We start from the raw sequence: 25,275 nt of genomic DNA, 5'->3' as shown, positions 1-25,275 counted from the left end.
TCGTAGTTTTCTGAATGTTGAGCTTTAAGCCAACTTTTTCACTCTCCTCTTTCACTTTCATCAAGAGGCTCTTTAGTGCTTCTGCACTTTCTGCCATAAGGGTGGTGTCATCTGCATATCTGAGGTAATTGATATTTCTCCTGGCAATTTTGATTCCAGCTTGTGCTTCCTCCAGCCCAGTGTTTCTCATGATGTACTCTGCATATAAGTTAAATAAGCAGAATGACAATATACAGCCTTGATGTACTCCTTTTCCTATTTGGAACCAGTCTGTTGTTCCATGTCCAGTTCTAACTGTTGCCTACCTTCTTAAGAGGCAGGTCAGGTGGTCTGGTATTCCCATCTCTTTCAGAATTTTCCACAGTTTATTGTGATCCACACAGTCAAAGGCTTTCACATAGTCAGTCGCACAAACATAATGTTGTTGTTGTTTTTTTAATCCTATAGAACCTACAAAAAAGTTGCTAGAACTAATTCAGTTTAGTAGCAAGGAGGAGCAGGATACAAGATGAAAATACAAGAAAACTGTATTCCTATTTACTAACAGTCAGTTTAGTTCAGTTGCTCAGTCGTGTCTGACTCTTTGTGACCCCATGGACTGTAGCATGTCAGGCTTCCCTGTCCATCACCAGCTCCTGGAGCTTGCTCAAACTCATGCCCATCAGGTTGGTGACTCCATCCAACAGTCTCATCCTCTGCTGTCCCCTTCTCCTCCTGCCTTTAATCTTCCCCAGCATCAGGGTCTTTTCCAATGAGTTAGTTCTTCACATCAGGTAGTCAAAGTATTGGAATTTCAGCTTCAGCGTCAGTCCTTCCAATGAATATTCAGAGCTGATTTCCTTTAGGATGGACTGATTGGATCTCCTTGTAGTCCAAGGGACTCTCAACAGTCTTCTCCAACACCACAGTTCAAAAGCATCAATTCTTTGGCGCTCAGCTTTCTTTATAGTCCAACTCTCACATCCATACATGACCACTGGTAAAACCATAGCCTTGACTAGACGGACCTTTGTTGGCAAAGGAATATGCTTTTTAATACGCTGTTTAGGTTGATCATAGCTTTTCTTCCAAGGAACAAGCACCTTTTAATTTCATGGCTGCAATCTCATGTTTTTTAATTTCTTTTAATTTCATGTTTACTAGCAATAAACAACCAGAAAATGAATTGAAAAATATACTTTAACAGTAACTTCCAAAAATATGAAATATTTAGGAATCGTGGAAAAGAAGAAGGAAGAAAGTCACTCAGTTGTGTCCAACTCTTAGCAATCCTATGGTCTATAGCCCACCAGGCTCCTCTGTCCATGGGATTCTCCAGGCAAAAATACTGGAGTGGGTAGCCATTCTCTTCTCCAGGGGGTCTTCCCAACCCAGGGATCAAACCAAGGAGTCCTGCATTGCAGGCAGATTCTTTACCATCCGAGCCACTAGGGAAGCTTGTGGAAGACTTGTACATATATAACTATGAAACAATGCCCAGAGAAATCAAGAAAGACCATGTTTATGAATCAGAAGACTGCATTTTCTTAAGGTGTCATTTGCTCTATAGAGTCAATGCCCTCTCAATCAAAATCCTAGTACACTTTTCTTGTAGAAACTGACAAACTGATCCTAAAATGCATATGGAAATGCAGAGGACCTAAAATATCAAATTGACTTTGAAAGCAGCAAAGTTGACAGATTTATAGATGACCTAATTTTAAGGCTTATAAAGTTACTTTAATTAACACAGTATAGACTGGTATAAAGACAAACAATCAATGAAATATAACAGATGATCCAGAATTAGACCTACACATTTATGCAGAATTTATTTTTGACAAAAGTATAAAAGCAATTCCAAGGAGGAAGAATAGATTTTCAAAAATGGTGCTGGAACAATTGACAATAGTTATGAAAAAGAGAGAGGAGGGAAAGAAGGGAGGGAGGAAGGAGAAAAAAAGAAAAAAGAATTTTTCCATACCTCTCACCATATTAAAAAATTAATCAGAATGGACCATAGTTCAACAAGGGTACCAAGACAATCAAGAAGAAAAGAGGCCTTAGAAAAATGGTGCTGAAACACTAGATATCCACATGTAAAAGAATGAAGCTGGTTTCCTTTCCCATCCCATACACAAAAATTAACTCAAAATGGATAATAGCTTTAACTGTAAGGATTAAAACTATAAAGCTCTTAGAAGAAAACATTGGAGTAGATCTTTGTGACCTTAGTTTAGGCAGTGGCTTCTTAGAAACTACAACAAAAGCATAAGGGACCAAAAAAAGAGACAAATTGAACTTCATCAAAATTAAAGACTTCTGTGTTGCAAACCATACCCCTAAGAAAGTAAAAAGACAGCCCATAAGATAGAACAGTATATGTGTAAATTATACATCTGATAAGGAACTTGGGTCCAGAATATGTAAAGAACTCCTGTATGTCAGCAATAAAATAACAACCCAATTTAAAAATAGGTAAAGGACTGTTCACCCTAAATTATCACCCCATTGTTAATTTGCTATACCCCAATACAAAATAAGAAGCTTAAAGTTTGGGGAAAAAAAACAGGTGAAAGACTTGAATAAACATTTCTCTAAAGAAGATTAACAATGACCAATAAGCCCAAGAAAATTTGCTCAACATCATTAGTCATTAGGGAAACACAATCAAAACCATAATGAGAGATGACTTCACACCCACTAGGATGACATTATTGGCTCTCTCTCTCTCTCTCTCTCTCTCTCTCTATATATATATATATATATATGACAAATGATAACAAGTGTTGGCAAGGTTGTGGAGGAGTTGGAAAGTTTATATTTTGCTGATGGAAATGTAAAAATGGTGCAGCCGCTTTGGAAAACATTTGACAGTTCTCAAAGTGTTAAACATGGAGTTACCATACATGACTCAGCAACTCCACTCCTAGGTATGTACCAAAGAGAAATGAAAACATACATCCACGCAAAAATTTGCACACAGATGTTCATAGCAGCATTATTCATAATAACCAAAAATCAGAAAAAAGAAAACAAAAAACAAGTGTTTATCAGTTGATGAATGGATACATGAAAGGTGGAATATCTATTCAATGGAACATTATTCATGTTTTATTCAACTGTTGTTTGAATTCATGTCTTATTTGACAACTGTTCAACAATTAAAAAGAATAAAATATTGATACATGCTATAAGATGAATGAATCGCAAGAACATTGTTAAAAGAAAGAAGCCAGTCATAAAAGGCCAAATATTACATGATTTCATTTACATGAAATTGAAGAAGAAGCAGCTCTATAGAGACAGAAAGTAGATTAGCCATTGCCTGTGGCTTACAGATGGCTTCCCTGTTGGCTCAGAGGTAAAGAATCCTCCTGCAATGCAGGAGACTGCCTGCAATGGAAGAGACATGCTTTGATCCCTGGGTCGGGAAGAATCCCCTGGAGAAGGAAATGGCAACCCACTCCAGTATTCCTGCTGGAAAAATCCCGTGGACAGAGGAGCCTGGGACATGACTTAGTGTTGGACTTGACTTAGTGACTAAGCCACCACCCCCAGGGCTTAGGGAAGGGAGTGGGGGGTAGAGGAGGTTGGGGAGTAACTGTTGGGGTGATTTCTTTGAAGTGTGTTGAAAATGTCCTAAAATTAGATTGTGGTGATGGCTGCACAGCTGTGAATATATAAAACAATTATACTCTTGAAGGAATGGTATGATATCCAAATTATACTTTGGTAAAGTTATTTTTAAATGGATTATATTATTCAGCTTTAAAAAGGAAGGAATTTTTGACATATGCCATATGAACAAAGTTCTCAAGAACCAAGAACTTCCAGATGTTCAAGCTGGATTTAGAAGAGGCAGAGGAACGAGAGATCAAATTGCCAACATCTGTTGGATCATTGAAAAAGCAAGAGAGTCCAGAAAAGCATCTACTTCTGTTTTATCGACTACACCAAAGCCTTTGACTATGTGGATCACAACAAACTGTGGAAAATTCTTCAAGAGATGGGAATACTTGACCATCTTGCCTGCCTCCTGAGAAATCTGTATGCAGGTCAAGAAGCAACAGTAAGAACCGGACATGGAACAACAGACTTGTTCCAAATCGGGAAAGGAGTACATAAAGGCTGTATATTATCACTCTGCTAATTTAGCTTCTATGCCAAGTACATTATGCAAAATGCTGGGTTTGATGAAGCACAAGCTGGAATCAAGATTGCCAGGAGAGATATCAATAACCTCAGGTATGCAGATGACACCATCCTTATGGCAGAAAATGAAGAGGAACTAAAGAGCCTCTTGACGAAAGTGAAAGAAGAGAGTGAAAAAGCTGTCTAAAGACTCAACATTCAGAAAACTAAGATCACAGCATCCAGTCCCATCACTTCATGGCAAATAGATGGGGAAACAATGGAAGCTGTGACAGACTTTACTTCTTGGGCTCCAAACTCACCGCAGATGGTGACTGTAGCCATGAAATTAAAAGATGCTTGCTCCTTGGAAGAAAAGTTATGGCCAACCTAGACAGCACTTTGAAAAGCAGAGACATTATTTTGCCAACCAAAGTCTGTGTAGTCAAAAGTATGGTTTTTCCAGTAGTCATGTATGGATGTGAGTGTTGGACCATAAAGAAAGCTGAGCACCGAAGAACTGATGCTTTTGAACTGTGGTGTTGGAGAAGACTCTTGAGAGTCCCTTGGACTGCAAGGAGATCCAACCAGTCCATCCTGAAGGAGATCAGTCCTGGGTGTTCATTGGAAGGACTGATGCTGAGGTTGAAACTCCAGTACTTTGGCCACCTCATGCAAAGGGTTAACTCGTTGGAAAAGACCCTGATGCTGGGAGGGATTGGGGGCAAGAGGATGCGATGGCTGGATGGCATCACCGACTCGATGGACACAAGTTTGAGTGAACTCCGGGAGTTGGTGATGGACAGGGAGGCCTGGCGTGCTGCGGTTCATAGGGTTGCAAGGAGTCGGACACGACTGAGCAACTGAACTGAACTGAAGATAGTAGAAAGACACATCATAGACCAAAAGAAAATATTTGCGAATCACACATCTGATAATGGACTTTTATCCAGAATTTGTTAAGAACTCTCAAAACTTAGTAAAAAAACAAATCACTCAAGTTTTAAAAATGAGCAAAGCATTTGAACAGACTCTTCACCAAAGAAGATGTAGATTGATAAACTGGCATAGAGAAAAGATGCTCCGCATCATTAGACATTAGGAAAGTGAAAACTGACATTACATGAAATTCTGTTACAAACCTGTTAGGGTGCCCCAAATTAAAAAGACCGACCATACCAAATTTTGTGTAAATTGTAGTTTAGAAAGTTGACTTTGGGGCTTTCCCAGTGGCTCCACAGTAAAGAATCCACCTGTAATGCAGGAGACATGGGTTCATTTTCTGGGTCGGGAAGATCCCCTGGAGAAGGCATGGCAACCCACGCCAGTGTTCTAGCCAGGAAAACTCCGTGGGCAGGAGACTGGCGGGCTGCAGTCCACAGCATGCAAAGAGTCAGACACAACTAAAGCAACAGACCATGAGCAAACTTGCCTTTAAGGAAACAAAAAATTAAGAAACACATGTTCCCTCTACATTTGAAACAAAAATGTTTTATTAATATATACATACACACATATATAATGACTATTTCAGTTCAGTTCAGTTCAATCGCTCAGTCATGTCTGACTCTGCGACCCTATGGACTGTGGCATGCCAGGCTTCCCCGTCCATCACCAACTCCTGGAGCTTGCTCAAAATCATGTCCATTGTATCGGTGATGCCATCCAACTATCTCATCCTCTGTTGTCTCCTTCTCCTCCTAACTTCAGTCTTTCCCAGCATCAGGGTCTTTTCAAATGAGTCAGTTCCTTGCATCAGGTGTCCAAAGTATTGGAGTTTCAGCTTCAGCATCAGTCCTTCCAATGAATATTCAGGACTGATTTCCTTTAGGATGGACTGGTTGGATCTCCTTGCTGTCCAAGGGACCCTCAAGAGTCTTCTCCAACACCACAGTTCAAAGGCATCATTTCTTCGGTGCTCAGCTTTCTTTGTAGTCCAACACTCACATCCATACTGGATGTGACTACTGGAAAAACTATAGCTTTGACAAACCAGTCAAAAAATGTAGCTTTGCCAACCATACTTTGCTGGCAAAGTAACATCTTTGCTTTTTAATGTGCTGTCTAGGTTGGTCATAACTTTTCTTCCAAGGAGTAAGTGTCTTTTAATTTCATGGCTGCAGTCACCATCTGCAGTGATTTTGGAGTCTGAAAAAATAGTGTGTCACAGTTTCCATTGTTTCCGCATCTATTTGCCATGAAGTGATGGGACTGGATGCCATGATCTTAGTTTTCTGAATGTTGAGCTTTAAGCCAACTTTTTCACTCTCCTCATTCACTTTCACCAAGAGGCTCTTTAGTTCTTCACTTTCTGCCATAAGGGTGCTGTCATCTGCATATCTGAGGTTATTGATATTTCTCCCAGCAATCTTGATTCCAGCTTGTGCTTCATCCAGCCTGGCATTTCTCATGATGCAATCTGCATAGAAGTTAAATAAGCAGAGTGACAATACACAGCTTTGACATACTCCTTTCCCGATATGGAACGAGTCTGTTGTTCCATGTCCAGTTCTCTGTTGCTTCTTGACCTGCTACTGATTTCTCAGGAGGCAGGTAAGGTGGTCTGGTATTCCCATCTCTTGAAGAATTTTTCACAGTTTGTTGTCATCTACCTTGGACTGCAAGGAGATAAACCAGTCCATCCTAAAGGACATCAGTCCTGGCTGTTCATTGGAGGGACTGTTGTTGAAGCTGAAACTCCAATACTTTGGCCACCTGATGCGGAAAGCTGACTCATTTGCAAAGACCCTGATGTTGGGAAAGATTGAGGGCAGGAGAAGGGGACGACAGAGGATGAGATGGTTGGATGGCATCACCGACTCAATGGACATGGGTTTTGGGTGGACTCCGGGAGTTGGATATGGGCAGGGAGGCCTGGTGTACTGTGGTTCATGGGGTTGCAAAGAGTCAGATATGACTGACTGAACTGAACTGAAATGAACACAGTCAAAGGCTTTGGCTTAGTCAATAAAGCAGAAGTAGATGTTTTTCTGGAACTCTCTTGCTTTTTCAATGATCCATTGAGGTGAATTCCATCACTTCCACTAGCTTTGTTCATAGTGATGCTTCCTAAGGCCTACTTGACTTCACATTCCAGGATGTCTGGTTCTAGGTGAGTGATCACAACATCGTGATTATCTGGGCATGAAGATCTTTTATTGTATAGTTCTTCTGTGTATTCTTGCCACCCCTTCTTAATATCTTCTGCTTCTGTTAGGTCTATACAATTTCTGTCCTTTATTGTGCCTATCTTTAGATGAACAGCTCCCTTGGTATCTTTAATTTTCTTGAAAAGATCTCTAGTCTTTCCCATTCTATTGTTTTCCTCTATTTCTGTGAATTGATCAGTGAGGACGGCTTTCTTATCTCTCCTTACTATTCTTTGCACAATGTCACAAACCTCCATCCATAGTTCTTCAGTCACTGTGTCTATCAGATATAATCCCTTGAGTCTATTTCTCACTTCCACTGCATAATTGTAAGGGATTTGATTTAGGTCATACCTGAATGGTCTAGTGGTTTTCCCTACTTTCTTCAATTTAAGTCTGAATCTAGCAATAAGGAGTTCATGATGTGAGCCACAGTCAGCTCCCAGTCTTGTTTTTGCTGACTGTATAAAACTTCTCCTTCTTCTTCTCTTCAGCTATATAGAATATAATCAGCCTGATTTCAGCATTGACCATCTGGTGATGTGCATGTGTAGAGTCTTCTCTTGTGTTGTAGGAAGAGGGTGTTTGCCATGAACAGTGCATTCTCTTGGCAAAACTCTGTTAGCCTTTGACCTGCTTCATATTGTACCCCAAGGCCAAATTTGCCTGTTACTCCAGGTATCTTTTGACTTCCTACATTTGCATTCCAGTCTCCTATAATGAAAAGGACATCTTTTTGGGGTGTTAGTTCTAGAAGGCTCTGTAGGTCTTTACAGAACCATTCAATTTCAGCTTCTTCGGCATTTCTGATTGGGGCATAGATTTGGGTTACCATGATATTGAACAGAGATTATTCTGTCGTTTATGAGATTGCACCCAAGTACTGCATTTCAGACTCTTTTATTGACTATGATGACTACTCCATTTCTTCTGAGGGATTCTTGCCCACAGTAGTAGATATAGTGGTCATCTGAATTAAATTAACCAATTCCAGTCCATTTTAGTTCACTGATTCCTAAAGTGTTGATGTTCACACTTGCCATCTCCTGTTTGACCACCTCCAATTTACTCTGATTCATGGACTGAACATCCCAATATTGTTCTTTACAGCAGTCTGACTTTACTTCCATCACCACTCATATCCACAGCTGGGTGTCATTTTTGCTTGGGCTCCGTCTCTGCTCAATCAAGATGGCAGAGTAGAAGGATGTGTGCTCATCTTCTCTTGCGAGAACTCCAAAATTACAACATGCTGCTGAACAACCATTGACAAGAGAATGTTGGATCCCACCAAAAAAAGACACCCCATGCCCAAGGGCAAAGGAGAAGCCCTAGCAAGATGGTAGGAGGGGAAAAACCACATTTAGGACCAAACCCCGTACCCACCAGGGACTCTCAGAGGGCTCAAACAATACCTTGCGCACACCAAGAGACCCCACAGCGACTGAGCCAGACCTGATTTTGAGTGTTTGAGTGTCTCCAGTGGAGGTTTGGGTCAGCAGTGGCCGGTTTCAGGGGCAGGGGATCTGGGTGCAGCAGAGCTGGGTATGACATAAGCCCTCTTGGAGGAGGTCGCCATTAACCCTGCCATAGAGCCGCCAGAACTTACACAGGACTGGGAAACGGACTCTTGGAGGGCACAAACGAAACCTTATGCCTGCTGAATCACTCATTGCTGGATTCCTCTGGGATCTCTTGGACATGTGGTCTTTGCCTTCCATAAGATAGTACTAATAACAGCAACACCAACTACCATTATTGAACACTTACTGTGTTCAGTTCATTTCAGTTTAGTTGCTCAGTTGTGTCTGACTCTGAGACCCCGTGGACTGCAGCATGCCAGACCTCCCTGTCCATCACCAACTCCCGGAGTCCACCCAAACCCATGTCCATTTAGTCGGTGATGCCATCCAACTATCTCATCCCCTGTCGTCCCCTTCTCCTCCTGCCTTCAATCTTTCCCAGCATCAGGGTCTATTCAAATGAGTCAGCTCTTTGCATCAGGTGACCAAAGTATTGGAGTTTCAGCTTCAACATCAGTCTTTCCAATGAACACCCAGCAGTGATCTCCTTTAGGGTGTACTGGTTGGATCTCCTTGAAGACCAAGGGACTCTCAAGAGTCTTCGCCAACACCACAGTTCAAAAGCATCATTTCCTTGGCACTCAGCTTCCTTTATAGTCCAACACTCACGTCCACATATGACTACCAGAAAAACCATAGCTTTGACTAGACGGACCCTTGTTGACAAAGTAATGTCTCTGCTTTTAAATATGCTGTCTAGGTACAAGCCCCATACCTCAGAATTCTCACAAGAACTCCAATAGCTGGGTGGCCTCATGTTCCTTCACCCCATTTAACAGACGAGAAAACACAAGTGGGGGTCAGGATCCACATCTGGTCTATCTAACCCCAAGCCTCCTTCTGAATACCCAGGCTCTGCTGCTTCCCAGGGTAATGTGACCTTAAGGAAGGTCACAGGGACTCAGGCCAAGTCTGAAAACAAGAAGAACCTTCAAGCAATGGCAATGTTGAAGTTGCTGGGGAGGCGGGTTTTGAGTGATTCTGAAATCACATTCTGTGGCCACTTGTCTGACAGGTCTAAGTGGAAATTCTCTGCTCCATGACCAACTCTATCATTTAGAAGCAAGAGTCTCTGGGCCTGAGGTGTAAGGGGAGCTCAGAACTTTAAACTCCTTTCTCCCGGGGAGAGGGGTCACCAGGTGCCATGCATTTACTCTCAACTGTGTGCCAACCCTTCTACTTGCAATCATGACAACAAGCCTCAAAGAGTGCATGTCGGCCCCAGCTTCAGATGGGAAACTTGAGGTTCAGAGAGACAAACCAATGTAATTAATGCCATACACAAGCTAGAATTTGAAGCCAGATTTGCCTGATATCGAAGTAGAAATTTGTTTTCACTGCACAGTTTCAGATGCTGTTCATAATTTAGTAGGATATCTTACCATCTAGAAACATATTGGATGACATAGGAGACACAGGAGACATGGGTTTGATCCTTGGTTCAGTGTTGGATCCCCTGTTGAAAGGCATGGCAACCCACTCTGGTATTTCTGTCTGGAAAATCCCATGAACAGAGGAGCTTGGCGGGCTACAGTCCATGGGGTCGCAAAGAGTCAGAAATGACTGAAGTGACTTAGCACACACGTAGACACACACACACACAAGGACATTGGAACACTTAGAAGGATATTGGATCACCTGGAAGGATACTGGGTCACCTGGAAAGATATCTGATCATCTAGAAGGATATTGGATTATCTAGAAGGATTGTCTGATCGTTTAGAAGGATATCTCAAGTACTTCCTACCAAAGTTTGAGTCTACTTGCTTTTCCTCTCATGATCTTCATTTGCGTTGTGAATGGACTTATAAATGATACACAAGAATATACAAATGAAAGCTGAACAGCTGGAAGGATTTTCGGAATATGAACAGACCAGCGTCACCAACGCCAAAAGAGAAGGACCGTCGGTAGCATCCCTAAAGCCCTCTTAGTAACCCCACCAGTCACCGCGCCCTTCAACGGGTAGCCACTGTCCTGACTTCTAAAAGCACAGATTAGCCTGACTGTCTGGAAGCTCACATAAATCTCTCCTACAATCTGTACTCTTTTGGGTTCAACAGAAGGTTTGTGAGGTTAATCCCTGTTGTTATGTATAGCTGTGGTTTGTTGGTGTGGTAAAATCACACAATCTACTATTCTGCAACAGACAGACCTTTGAGTGGTTTCTGATCATTTAATTCACTTGCTTTAGTTCTGCTTTGGTACAGCTGCAGAAAAGTGGGTCACTCTCCCACAAAGGAATTTCAATCTCTCCCTCCTCCTTGCTTGCCAGAGTGTGTCAGAGATGAAGCGCAGAAGACCCCAAGGAAGCCCAGCTCCTTTCTTTATATTTTTTAATTTATATTTTTGTTGAAGGATAATTGCTTACAGAATTTAGTTGTTTTCTGTGAAACCTCAACATGAGTCAGCCATAGGTATACATATTTTTTAACCTATTTTTCTATTTTTTTAATTTAATTTCTATTTTGTATTGGAGTGTAGTTGATTTATCATGCTGTGTTAGTTTCAGAGGTACAAAAAAGATTCAGCTCTACACATACATGTATCTGTTCTCTTTCAGGTTCTTTTCTAATAAAGGTTCTTCCACAATATTGAGTAGAATTCCCTGTGCTGTACAGTTAGTCCTTGTTGATTATCTACTCTATATACAGTAGTGTGTTGTTAATCCTAACTCCTAATTTTTCCCTCCCCCATCTTTCCCCTTAGTCTGTCAGTCCATTTTTATTTTGTAAATAAATTGACTCGTGTCATTTTTTTCCAAAAGATTCCACATATAAGTGATGTCATAGAGTATTTGAGTTTCTCTGCTTTTCTTCACTTAGTGTGAACATCTCTTGGTAAGCCCAGCTTCTTTCAGGTTCCTCTTCCCCTGCAAACCTTCTGCATTAATAATAATAATTCTGAGCTGCATCTAGCCCCCTCTGGCAGGTTTCATCACAGATGGAATCCAGGCAGTGGGACCATTTCAGTAAATGGGACTTTGTGGGAAGGGCTGACAGAGGAGCCTGGCAGGTTACAGTCCGTAGGGTTGCAAGGAGTTGGACACAACTGAAGTGACTTAGCACCTGAGTCAAGCAAAGGCCTCTGGTCACTGGCTGAAAGGGGGTGTCTCTTAGGAGATGGGGGTTCCCCGTCTCTGCAGTGAGGTTGGGGGCAGCAGGCTCCAAGCTCTGCCAGCTCTTCTCATTCCCACCTCCATCTATGTTGGCTAAGAAAGTAGCCCCTGGGTACAATGACTCACCTGCATCATGGGGATTCGGGCAGTGCCTCTTTGCACTTCCTCTGTGTGAACCACTTAGAACAGTGCCCTGCATGTAGTAGGGGCAGCTCTGGCTGACCTGTATTCTGACCCAAATTCTGCCACTCACCTGCTGCTGCATGACTCTGGGCGTGTTCCTAACCTCGCTGGGCCCACCGCTGATGGTAACTATTCTTAATAGAATTTGCACTTCAGGGTCTAAGCCCTCTCTGGCTTCCTTCATCGTCCACCTGGAGATCTTGATGAATCATAGGTGAACAGTATCACCAAGTGTGTCCCCACTGTTTCCAAGGAAGTGAAGACACAGATTTGCTGGAAAGTCTCAGGAAATGATCGGTTCCATCTATTATATGCTGCTGATGGAGCCAAAAGCTAGGGAGTTTCTAAATTTCTACCAATTTCAGAAAAAGGAAGAACACTAAGAACCTTTCCATCTTCTGATTCAGCAATTTCACTTCTGGAAATCTGTTTTAAATAAACTTCCCTTTTAAAATAGACAAAGATTTATTGTTATCATAGTCTTTTCTCTTCTTTTCTTTGGTCACATAGCATGGGGGACCTTAGTTCCCCAAAAAGAGATCGAACCAGCACCCCCTGCAGAGGAAGCTCAGAGTCCTAACCACAGGACCGTCAGGGAAGTCCCCAGAGTGTTTCCTATATGATGAGCAATGGTAACCTAATAGTCATAATGAAAAAAAAAAAAAATCTATAGAAACAGACCCAGGAACAAAAATGATAGGATTAGTAGATAAAGATATTATGACAGTCTTACACCTGTATTGTATATGGTTAAGAAAATAGAGGAAAACTTGAACCTGTCAATTAGAAACATAGAAAAAGAAAGTGAAGTAGCTCATTTGTGTCTGACTCTTTCTGACCCTACGGACTGTAGCCTGCCAGGCTCCTCTGTCCTTGGGATTTTCCAGGTAAGAATACTGGAGTGGCTTGCCATTTCCATCTCCACGTGATCTCCCTGACCCGGGGATCTAACCTGGGTCTCCTGCACTGCAGGCAGGCTCTTTACTGTCTGAGCCACCAGGGAAGCCAATTAGAAACATAGAAGATATTAAAAAAAAAAAAACTAGATCAATTTTCTAGAGAGAAACAAATACACTGAGATGATAGAGTGGATAGGATGAATGCAGATTAGACAAAGTAAAAGAAAAGGTTCGTTATTTATTCTGTTCATCTTAAGCAGTGAAGGTGCAGATGAAGATGATGGTGGTGGGAGTGACCGTAGCTCACATTTGCTGGTTTCTGGCTACTGACTGAGCTCTGTCCCCGTATCACCTCATGTAATTCCCACAAGCCTATGAAGGATGTGCTATGGTAATCAAGCTGGCCCCTATGGTGCTTTCCCAGGACAGACCTGCCCTCATTTAGGTCCGCCACCTGCCGCTCACTATAAAAAAACTTTAACCTTGAGGTCTTCCCCAAGTTCCAAAGAATACATTTAATCAGAAAAGTAAGAAAAATGTAAAGCCAAAAGTAAATAGTCAAGAAGGCAAAAACAATAAGTTTAGCCATTATACAAAGCCAAGGACCTTCAGTTCCTCCTTCAGGGCTGTTCTGAGCCAGTCTTATGAACTGTTTCACAGACTCCACCATGTGGAAGAAGTTACCTGTAAGGTGTCACAAGCACATAGACTCCAGACGATTGGAACCAGAAGGTTGAAGCTATTGACCCCTTAATTCTTTTACCACCAACCAGTCAGAAGAATGCCCACAGGCTGACCACACACCCCCAAACCCCTCCCCCTCATCCTGTCTTTAAAGCCTTTCCCTTAAAGCCACTATGTGAATTAAGGCCTTTTGAGAAAGAGTTGGACAAGACTGAGCGACTGAACTGAACTGAACTGAGCATTGGCTCTGTGGACTGCTTGCCTAGTGCCCTGCAATAAACGACACCCTTGCTTCACCATGACCTGAGGTCAGTAGACTGGCTTTTCTGGGCAAGTGGACTCAAGCTTGGTTCAGTAACACTCTCACCACCCTGTTTCACACGTGAGAAAATGGAAGACACGGAGCTGAGCAGCTTTCTCCCAGTGAAGCAGCTGGAATGCTAGGGAGGCAGCCTGGGCTTGGGTCCCACCTCCCGGCCTCTTCGTCTCCATGTGATGCTCCATAACCTGTGTTGTGGTCACTATAACGGCATTCTCTCTGCGGGTGTGTTGTGTGAACTGTGTTGTGTGTATGTGGTCTCTAAACCCCACGGCCATCAGAGGAGAGAGGGACAGTTGTCTCCACATTGTCCATGTTCTGCAAATAAGGAAAGCAAGGCTCTTGAGGTCGAGTGATTTGCCCAGGGTCCCAAGCTGGTAGGAGAAGAAGCTAAAGTTTGAATGTGGTCCCTTTGAACTGTGCCCTGGGACCTCTGGGGATGTCTGGGACAGTAGATTTTGAACACTTTTTGCAACATCTATCAAGTCGTCTCTCCCACTAGGGCAAAGTCTTCTGGAATCAGCAGAAGTCCTGGGTCTTTTTGCTTCTGCCCGATTGATACCAACTCAGGGGGAAGCTGGGGCTCAGAAGGGTAACCACAGATCTAGAAGAGTGCCCAGGAAGGTCGCCCATTGGTAAGACCATAAAGGAGCAACTACAGAGATCACATGGGGGAGGCATGCCAAAGAATATGCCAGCGAGATTGCATATATTTGCTGCTTAGTATTTTGCATGCAGATTGCTTTTTCATGTATGAGATGATCAGCTAATGACTGAGTCTAGGGATAAAGGAAAATTCAATTTTAAAGAGACAGGGAAGAGGGAGAGGGAGATCACCCAGCAGTGACTTGACTTTTTTTGGGGGGGTAGACCAGTTAGCTGGCAGCAAAGAGGTCAGCCTGTGCTCTATGTTTTTGAAAGCCATTTGATGGGCACAGAAGAAACCCAACTTCTGCTCTCATGGACTCTCCAGCAAACCTTAGAAGGTTCCTGGTAGAGCGTTTGTAGCAGACTATCCATTTGTAATGCCAAGCATATCCTGCCATCAGCATCTCCACCCTAGCTGGGCTGGGTCCACATCATTTGCCTCCTTAGGAGTCCCATTTTAAACTGGGGCAGACCTTCTGCAGGAGAAGCTGTCAACACATATCAATTGCCTTCAAATTGTGTGTGTGCTTTGACTCAGCAAGCCCACTTAAGGAGTAGACCCTAAAGAAACAATTCTGGGCAGGGACGAGATTTCATCTCAAAGATTTCTTTCACTGTCCTGCTGAGTGGTCTAGAATAGTACAGCTTTGGAAATAACCCATATGCCCAACAATAGGGGATTCTTTAAATGAATGGCATACAAGACTACCTTTCAAAATGTTTCTGCAGAAGGTGATTTAACAACATAGAAATATGTTCAAGTTATTTCAGTAAATGAAAAGAGAGACTACAATGTTTTACCTGTAGCATTTACCTAATCTGGTCAGGGAGACGTGTGGAAAGATATATATATATATATATATATATATATATATATATATATATGTATAGTAATAGAACCAGGAAAACATTGACACCAAGATCTTAATGATGGAGGCAACGTAAGTGCCCATCAATGGATGAGTCCATAAACAGATGTCATTTTATGTATGTGTGTGTGTGTGTGAGTGTGTGTGTGTGCAACATGTTAAAATAGAGAGTAAAATGGTGGTTACCAGGAAGTAGGGGACATGGAGGCCTAGGACAATTTTGTATAGGTGTATGAACTTGCAACAAGTAGTAAATGAGTCCTAGAGACAGTATAGTGAATATAGACAACAATGTTGTGTTATAATCACCAAACTTGCCTAGAGACTAGATCTTAATGATTCCAACCACAAAAAGAAATTGTAATTATGTGACGTGATAGAAATGCTAATTATTGCGGCACTAACACTCAGATTATGATATATAAATGTATCGAATCAATATATTGTACACTTAAATTTACACAATGTTATATGTCAATTTCATTGAAAAAATTAATGGTGATGAATGGATTCACAAATGATTTTAAATTTCTTGTAGCTGTTCATGTTTTCCAAATATTCTATGCCAAACATGCAATCAAAAACATTTTTTAAAGATATTAAAAACAGAAATAATAAAACTCCGCTTTGCCAGAAAAGAGGAAACACAAAGAGCATGGGTGACCTCCGCCAGAGCTGAGCTGGGAGGGGTGGGAGCGAGTTTGGCGGGTAGGGGTCATCTGATATAAGGGGCTGCTGGCCGAGAGGGGACTTCCAGCAGCCGGCTCCACTGCTCTGTGCTGGGATCATGGACCTTTCCCTCCTCTGCACACTGGTGGTCTTCGCTGGTAAGTGGGGGCAGCACCCACAGCCGGGAAGGCAGGGAGGGAAGCCGGGATGCCCTGTGTCTCTTTCCTATCGGAGCTGCTGGGCTGGTCTCACAGCCCTGGTCTCCACTATTCGGCCCCTGCAAGGAGTCATCAGTGGCTCAGTCCCCTGGAACAGTGGCTTCGGTCAGAGAGCTATGGGCGGCCAAGCAGTGTGGCAGGAACGGACAAGAAGCTAGAAGTTCAGAGACTGGGGTCCAGCTGAACTGACGTCTGTGGTACTTTGGACACAAACTACAGAAATGGATCTGCTCTCCTGTGTCCCTCTCACCAGATAATAGTGATCTCTTACATATGCATACGTCTCCACACCTTTAGGGGGCTTTCCCGTGGCCCAGTCAGTAAAGAATCTGCCTGCAATGCAAGAGACCCGGGTTCGATCCCTGGGTTGGCAAGATCCCCTGGAGAAGAAAATGGCAATCCACTCCAGTATCTTTGCCTGGGAGATCCCATGGACAGAGGAGTCTAGCAGGCTAGATCCCTGGGGTCGAAAGAGTTGAACACAACTTAGTGATAAACCACCACATTTTTGGAACAGTTTCAGCACCCTTGACCCTGGGGGTTCTGTTGTCCATTGGGAAATGGTGAAGTTTCCACCTGATCTTTAACAGATCAGATGTTGCAAATTCGGTTGCTAGCAAACTGGACTTTTTACTTGTTGATCCATCTCAGAATATGTGATATGAGAAAGGATTTGCATTTCATTTTTTCATGTGCTTTACATTATTTTGGGGGCTCCCAAATTCCCGAGAGGAACACATCACCAGGGTTACAGTGAAAACCATTAGGAAAACTGCAGTCAAACTGCAGAAATTCATCTCTCAGATGCAAAGAGACAATACAGCGTAGAGATGAAATACACAGATGAACCTGCATTCAGATGCTGGCTCATCAGTTTCTGGTGGTATGACCTTGGCCAACTCCCTCTACCCCTCTATATCCTCATCTGTAAAGTGGGCACAATAACATCCTCTTCACTGGGTTGTTAGAAGGACTCTAATGAGAAAAGTTATACAAAACGCTTAGCAAGTGTAAGTAACAGCGTGCCGTAAGTTAGCACACAGTGCACGCATGAGTTAGCGGTGAGACATTGCCCCACCACTGTCGCTAACCCTTGGGAGAAGGGGCTCCATCCCTCTCAGCGACAGCTGAGGATGGAAAAAGCAGCCAAGGCAGGAATCACTGTCAACCTGAGTCAGTGTCCCGAAGCCCTCTTGACCACAAGTTGAGCTCCTCCATTCCCCAGGGCTGGGAGGACCTCACTGCAAAACTGTAAGAAATAAGACCACCGAAATCACCCTGAATCCAAGCTGAACTTGCTTGGCGAGGAACAGCTGTAGAATTCAGGTGTGAATTTGTGTGGCGACTTCTAAGCTGAAATAGAAAGGCCTGAGGTGCACAAGGGGATGGAGGTGCAGCAAAAGGTGAGATTCCGCTTTCGGATCCCTGGCTGGCCTATTGGGTGGACATTAACTCTCTTGGCCGTGGGCTGTTTCTGGGGCCTCATCACCAAATCTGGGGTTCCAGGTGGCCCTGGGGTCATTCGTCAACACAGTCAGAATTAGTAAGTTTTCTCTTTAACGTCTGTAGAGTTAGAGCCGCGGTGGCAAACTAGAGCGGCGATGTGGATTCCACACACTGGGGACACGACCTACCTGCAGGTCCCAGACGCTGCCAGTCACCGTCTAGCTGCCGCGCTGGGGGCTCAGGCAGTAACGCATCTGCCTGAAATGGACCCAGATTCGATCCCTGGGTCGGGAAGATGCCCTGGAGAACAGGATGGCTATCCACTCCAGTATTCTTGCCTGGAGAATCCCATGGACAGAGGAGCCTGGCAGGCTACAGTCCGTGGGGTCACAAAGAGTTGGACACCACTGAGTGTCACTTTCTTCACCAGGCAAGCTCCCTGCTTCGGATGGCATCCCCGGCCCACTGCATGAGTTCATCCCAGCCCCAACATTGCCCAGTGGAGGGCTCTCCCCTGGTTATTACTCACTTTATTTGAGTGTGGAGCTTTCACTATAACACCATTTACTTGAGGGTAGGGGGTGAGCATCCAAAACTGGGGTCACCGAAAAGGGCCTCCCCAGCCCAGTCCCAGTCTCTCTGAGACTCTGGGTTCCATCTGTGTTCTTGGGTCATCCCCCGAGGTTGCACACAGGTACATTCCAGTCCCCTTGCATCACATCTGTTTCCCCCAAATTCTTCCCTGAATCCATTGGCTTAATACATTTTATTTCTCCTAACTCAATGTAATGCATTCCTCTCTCCCAATAAAATGAATTCCCCTTATGCTCAATTCTAACCAGAAGATATTATGACTGAAGTGAAAAATATTCATGAAAAACATTGATTTCTACATCACTTTTCTTCCCAGAGGAGTCAAGCATGTTTTTTATAAGGTTTTTTTTAAACGATTGTATTTATTTTATTTTATTTTTGGCTGTGCTGGGTCCCCGTTGCTGGGTGAGGTTTTTCTCTAGTAGCAGTGTGAGGAATTCTGGCTTCTCTTGTTGTGGAAGGAAGGCTCTAGGGGGCGTGGGCTCAGTAGTTGCGGCTCCCAGGCTCTAGAGCACAGACACGATAGTTGTGGTACACGGGCTTTGCTGCCCCTCGGCACGCGGGGTCTTCCTGGACCAGGGATTGAACCCGTGTCTCCTGCACTGGCAGGTGGATTCTTTGCCACGGAGCACCCAGGGAAGCCCCGTGCATACCGTGCGGGTTCTCTATGGGCTGCGGGGGGAGTGGGGGTGGTGGGGGAGCGTCTTCCTCCTGTAGAGTGTGAACCCCGAGACAGAGAGCGGGACCCGACGGCCCTGGGTTTCAACCCTGCCCCTCTGTCTACCCGCTACTGTGATCCGAACAAGTTACTGAACCTCCGTGCGTTCATTCCTCTCGTGGGGATTAAAAACAGGATTTATAGTTCCAATATTGCTTTCTTACTTTTCATACATATATCATGATGAGAGGAAACTGAATGGGGAGGTGTATGAGATCTCTTTATGTGATCTTGGCAACTTTTCTCTACATCAAGAATAAACCAAAATAGAAAAATTTTTAAAAAAGAGTATCTCACGGGATGCAAGGAGTCAATAGATCACTACATGAAAAGATCCCTAGTAATCACTTAGCAATTGTCATTATATTTTCAACAGCCATAGGGTTTGTTGTTACTTTATTATCCAAGGTCATTGGTTTGGCCCAGGCAGAGCAGAGGTGCCAGGCCTGCAGCCCACTGGACTCCCCTGAGACTCACGTTCTCTCCTTGTGGCTGGGCTCCTTGGCAGGTGTGGTTCCAGCCGAGGGCGACATACTGGACCTGAACAAGATGCTCAGACAAGTGACGGGGAAGACCCCCGTCTTCTTCTACATGTCCTACGGCTGCTACTGCGGATTTGGTGGCCAAGGCCCACCCCGAGATGCCACGGACTGGTAATTCCTCCCAATCGTGCTCTGCCTCTACCCAGGGACCCGCCTCTTTCCTCTCCTCTTTCCTCTCCGTCCATTTATTCATTTGGTACCAGGGGCTGTTGAAGCCTAGCCTGAAGGATTTTGAGCATTACTTTGCTAGCATGTGAAATGAGCACAATTGTGTGGTAATTTGAACATTCTTTGGCATTGCCTTTCTTTGGGATGAGATTGAAACCTGACTTTTTCAATCCTGTGGCCACTGCTGTTTTCCAAATTCCCCTGGCTTATTGAGCGTCCTGGATGCTTTTACAGCATCATCTTTTAGGATTTGGAAGAGCTCAACTGGAATTCCATCACTTCCAATAGTTTTGTCCCTAGTCATGCTTCCTAAGGCCTACTTGACTTCACTCAACAGGATGTCTGGCTGTAGGTGAGTGATCACACTATCATGGTTATCCAGGTCATTAAGACCTTTTTTGTACAGTTCTTCTGTGTATTTGCCACCTCTTCTTAATCTCTTCCACTTCTGTCAGGTCCTTACCATTTCTGTCCTTTATTCAGCCCATCTTTGCATGAAATATTCCCCTGGTATCTCCAATTTTGTTGACGAGATCTCTAGTCTTTCCCATTCTATTGTTTTCCTCTATTTCTTTGTATTGTTCACTTAAGAAGGCTTTTCTTATCTCTCCTTGCTCTTCTCTGGAACTCTGCATTGACTTGGATTTATCTTTCCCTTTCTCTTTTGTCTTTCGCTTCTCTTTTTTCTCAGCTATTTGTAAGGTATCCTCAGACAACTATTTTACTTTCTTACACATCTTTTTCTTTGTGATGATTTTGGTTAACGTCTCCTGTACAATGTTCTGAACCTCAGTCCATGGTTATTCTTCAAGGCACTCTGTCTAGCAGATCTAATCCCTTGAATATATTAAATCACCTCCAAGGTATAATCATAAGGGATTTGGTTTAGGTCTTACCTGAAAAGTCTCATGTTTTTCCCTGCTAGGAACTCTGCTGAGCTCCAATCCAGCCCCAGCCCTTCTGGAGGGTTCCCCAGCGTTTCTGAAGGCTGCCTTGCACTCTCAACCCCAAAGTAGTTAGAATAGCCACAAACACTTCCAATTGCCATTGAACACTGGTTTTAAAAAGTCCCACTTCTTTTTGCCATGATCTCACTTGGCTTTCACAGCAACCCAGGGATCTGCCAGAGGAGGGATGAGAGCCAGCCAGGCCCGAGGTCAGCACCCTCACCCACCACATACAGGCTGTATGATCCTGGGCAGGTGGCCGGACCTCCCAGAGTCTCAGTTTCCTCCTTTGTGAAATGGGGATAATACTAGTACCTCTATCCTAGAGCGGCCAAAAGGATTAAGAGAGAATTCCTCGATAGAGCAGGTGCCTGGTACACAGGAGGGAATCTTCCCTCATAGCTCAGAAGGTAAAGACTCTGTCTGCAATCCAGGAAACCCGGGTTCGATTTCAGGGTCAGGAAGATCCCCTGGAGAAGGAAATGGCAACGCATCCCAGTATTCTTGCTTGGAGAATCCCATGGACAGAGGAGCCTGGCGGGCTACAGTCCATGGGGTCGCAAGAGTCAGACACGACTTAGAGACTACACCACCACCTGGTACACAGGAAGCACTCGAGAAGCTCTAGCTAGAAAGAAGACTAGACCCTGCAGGCCTTGACTTCTGAGGCGGACACGCAGTTTCTGCTCTGGGGCAGGGGCAACCTGAGACTCGAGTCCGCCAAGGACTCACCCACCTCCTGTCCTCTCCTGCCAGGTGCTGCCACGAACACGACTGCTGCTACCGTCACCTGAGATCCGACAACTGTGACATCGGCTTCAAGCACTACCACTACACCTTTTTCCGGGGGAAAGTCCACTGTTGTGAGTGCCGGGGCCTCCGGGTTGGAGTTGGAGCCTGAGCAAAGGAGTTGTCGCACGCATTGCTTTCATGTGCTGTGTGACAAAGCCCAGGCTGCTCAGCCTCTCTGTTTTTCTCATATGTCCAGTGGCAATATCTGGGCTGGGAAGGAGAGGCAGCAATAGGGGTAGGAGTACTGAGAGGTCCCATAGAGACTTTGACCCCTTTAGGATCTGGAAGGCTGCCAGACCTCAGCATAGATCCCAGACCCGCCGCTGACCACTGTGTGACCTTGAACACTTTGCTTACCTTCTCTGAACCTCAGGTCCTCCTCTGAAACTCAGGATGAGAACAGTATTCTACTCCATAAAGTTAATTCAAAAACTAAAGTAAGAAGAGACATAACGTGCCCTGCAGAGGCATGCTTGATGAATTCTTCACGCTACCAAGGTTACTGTTCAATTTTTCTTTATCATGGGTTCTTAGAGCAGCCCGGATAGGAGGCAGCGCTCTTCTGGTGATCATTTTCTTGTTGTTGTTGTTGGTCATTAAGTTGCATCTTACTCTTTGCAACCCCATGAACTGTGACCCGCCCCATCTCCTCTGTCCAGCCTTTGGTGCCTGGGAATTCCCAGGCAAAAATACTGGAGTGTGTTGCCATTGTCTTCTTCGGGGATTTTCCTGACCCAGGACTTGCACCCACGTCTCCTGCTTGGCAGGCGAATTCTGAGCCACCTGGGAAGCCCTGATCCCCATTTTACTGACAAGAAAATGGAAACCAGAGTGAACTGTTTTTTCAGGGTCACACAGATACACATGAGAAAGCCTGGGCTGTAACCCAGGTCACCAAGTCCCAGGGTCCACGCCCGGAGAAAGGCGGCAAGTCCCGGGGCTGGAAGCTGAATGGGCTCACCAGCTGTCCCTGTTAACTGAGAACTTAGCGGCAACAGCTGTAATGGCCAACATTTATTGACCACTTACTATGTGCCAAAGGCTTTGCCTACATACATTTATCTGAATATATATGTATACATATTCTTTTTCAGATTCTTTTCCCTTACAGATTATTACAAAATACTGAGCAGAGATCCCCATGCTATGCAGCAGGTTCGGCTCTCTTATCCCCATTGGACAAATGGTGAAACTGAAGCACCATGGCCCGTCTTTCCTCAGAGTCTTTGCACATGCTGTTCCTTCTGCCAGGAACAGTCCCTCTCCTCCACCCTGGCTTTCCAGAGTAGGAGCAACAGCTCGCTCTTCTGATCTCAGCTCAGATGGCTTTTGACACTCAGTCAGTCCCATGGGTTACCAGCTCAGGGCCCCTGCATTTTTCCTTACTCCCGGGTAAGCACAGTTGCACTCACTGCTGTGAAGGGCAGGGAAGCCTGGCACGCTGCCATCCGTGGGGTCACAAAGAGTCGGACACGACTGAGCGAATGAACAACAACGACCACACACCTCTCCAACATCTGCCCCCTGCCGCCCCCCCACACTCCCAGGGGAGTGTGAACTCGCATGTCCATTCTGCTCTCCTCTCCCTCCTGGGACTGCCGAGGGATAGGTGCTCAGCTGTTTACTGAACGGATGAATGAACGAAGGAGCAATGGCACCCAGGGAGGTCATGCCCCATGCCCAAGATCACAGAGCCAGAGTCCAAGGAGCTGGGAAGGGCACCAAAGACTGGTCAAGGGCTGAGCTGCCTTCAAAGCTCCCATCCAGGGGCCACACCCACCCCGCCACGAGAAGGGGCAGACCACTTAAGTGCCTTCCTCCACCCCCTCACAGCCACCAAGGGGAGCAGGTGTGAGCAGCAGCTGTGTGCCTGTGACAAGACATTGGCCTACTGCCTGCAGCGGAACCTGAACACCTACAAGAATGACCTGCGTTATCTGTCCAGCTGCGAGGGCGAGATCCCCGAGTGCCAGACCCTCTAGCCTGTCCCTCAGCATCTTGAGCTCTGGGGAAGACCCCTAGGACCACTGGCCACACTCCCAACCCCAGTCTGGCGCCTTTAAAGCACTCCCGGGAAGAGGAAGGGTATTAGCCTCGCCCCTAGCTCCCACATGCCTCTTGGACCTTCTGAATCTCCCCAGCTGTCTCCTCTGAGGGTGGATTGAGATCTTAGGAAAAACCAAGGCCCGGAAGGAGCCAGGGGAGAGTGTTTGGGCCAAAGCGGTGGGCACTGGGGGAGGGGGCGGGGGCGGAGTGGGGCAGGTTCTCCCTTCATGACCACTCACCAGGCCCCTCTAGGCTCCCCCTGCCCCTAAAACACCATCCAAGCAGCTGCCAGAGTGGTCTCTGTAAAGGCCGATACAGATGTTTCTGTCCGTGGGATGCCACTTCTTCAAACCCCAAGGCCCCGAGTCCTGCCTCCCGCTCCAGCCCACCCCTCCAGTCATCCCAGGTCACACATGTACCTATGGCTGATTCAGGCTGATGTGTGCCAGAAACCAACACAATGTTATAAAGCAATTATCCTCCAATTAAAAATAAATAAATGAAAAAAAACCCACAACCCCAAGGCCCTGCACCATCCAGGACGGGGCGGGAGGCGGCAGGCGGTGAGCCTGGGTCCCGTTTCTGCCTGGCACGGTGTCCCTCTCCCTTGGAGCCTTGGGGAGCCTCGCAGACTTGCCTCATGCCTGTCTTGGACTCACTGCAGCCCTGGTGCCCGGAGCCCAGAAGGGGCTCAGGAAATACTTTTCGAGCGAAGGACTGGACCGAGCCGCCAGCTGCCTGGGCTCCAGGCACTGGGTCTGCAGGCCATGGGACTTCCGGGCACTCTTTCCTCTCTGGCTGCCAGGCATTTGCTCAACCTGGACTTCTGCAGTGATGCTCCGATGGCCTGCTGTCTCCCAGGTAGCTAAGCCCACCCTGGGCTCCTCTCCAGTTCCAAGGGCTCACTCCCAGCCTCAAGCTCCCGCGGCACTTCACGGGTCTTCACTTTGCTGAGCTCCCACCCGCGTGGCATGCGGTCGTCTGGCCCGCTCGAGCAGACTGGAGCTCCGGGAGGGTGGAGTCCAGGTCTCTCGCATCTCTGCTTCCTCTGCTCCTCCTGGTGCTAGGGGCGCAGTCAGTGCTTTGGAATCAAAGGAGCCCCCAGAGGAGAGATGGAGGTGGGGGCAGGTGGAGTTCAGGCCCCACCTAGATCCCCTCCTGGCCCAGGTCCCCAACCCAGGGGTCGACTGCCAAGTCTGCACTTCGACCTCCTTCACTTGAGGATTTCCCCAGGCTGCTGGGCGCTGCTCTGCCCATCACCCACCCCTCGTCGCCCACCTCTAACCAGTGAGTTGGGAGAATGACACCGTGGAGGGCATAACCGCCCTCTCCCCGCCTGATGCAAGACCATCTGGGTCGTACACTGTTTGCCCCAGAGCTCCTCCTGGGTTCAGGCTAGATGTCTTGATTTGTGCCCTGGCCAACCTGTTTTCCTCTTTCTCCTGTAGGTTTCCCCCTAAGAGCACTTCCTCAATAAATCATTCCCTTGCCCAAGAATTCTCGTCTCAGTCTTGGCTGTTAGGGAAACTGCCTTCAGATGGATGGATAAATAGATGGTGAATATATTCTT

General features: G+C 45.5%; 1 protein-coding gene across 1 annotated transcript; it reads left to right on the top strand.

The window, feature by feature from the left end:
• Positions 1–16,316: 16,316 nt before the first annotated feature.
• Positions 16,317–23,901, top strand: LOC133060333 (group IID secretory phospholipase A2-like). Its single transcript, XM_061147823.1, has 4 exons — positions 16,317–16,392; positions 19,719–19,863; positions 21,624–21,730; positions 23,493–23,901. Exons 1-4 carry the CDS (start codon positions 16,353–16,355, stop codon positions 23,639–23,641), a joined length of 441 nt encoding a protein of 146 aa, XP_061003806.1. The 5' UTR covers positions 16,317–16,352; the 3' UTR covers positions 23,642–23,901.
• Positions 23,902–25,275: the final 1,374 nt, after the last annotated feature.

This window comes from Dama dama, chromosome 8, assembly GCF_033118175.1.
Source record: "Dama dama isolate Ldn47 chromosome 8, ASM3311817v1, whole genome shotgun sequence".
NCBI lineage: Eukaryota > Metazoa > Chordata > Mammalia > Artiodactyla > Cervidae > Dama > Dama dama.
This window is presented reverse-complemented; position numbering and strand designations above follow the sequence as displayed.

Coding starts and splice junctions, on each gene's coding strand:
- LOC133060333 (XM_061147823.1), top strand. CDS start 16,353: ATGGACCTTTCCCTCCTCTGCACACTGGTGGTCTTCGCTG. Junction 19,864..21,623: donor CCCCGAGATGCCACGGACTG/GTAATTCCTCCC, acceptor CTCTCCTGCCAG/GTGCTGCCACGAACACGACT. Junction 21,731..23,492: donor CCGGGGGAAAGTCCACTGTT/GTGAGTGCCGGG, acceptor ACCCCCTCACAG/CCACCAAGGGGAGCAGGTGT.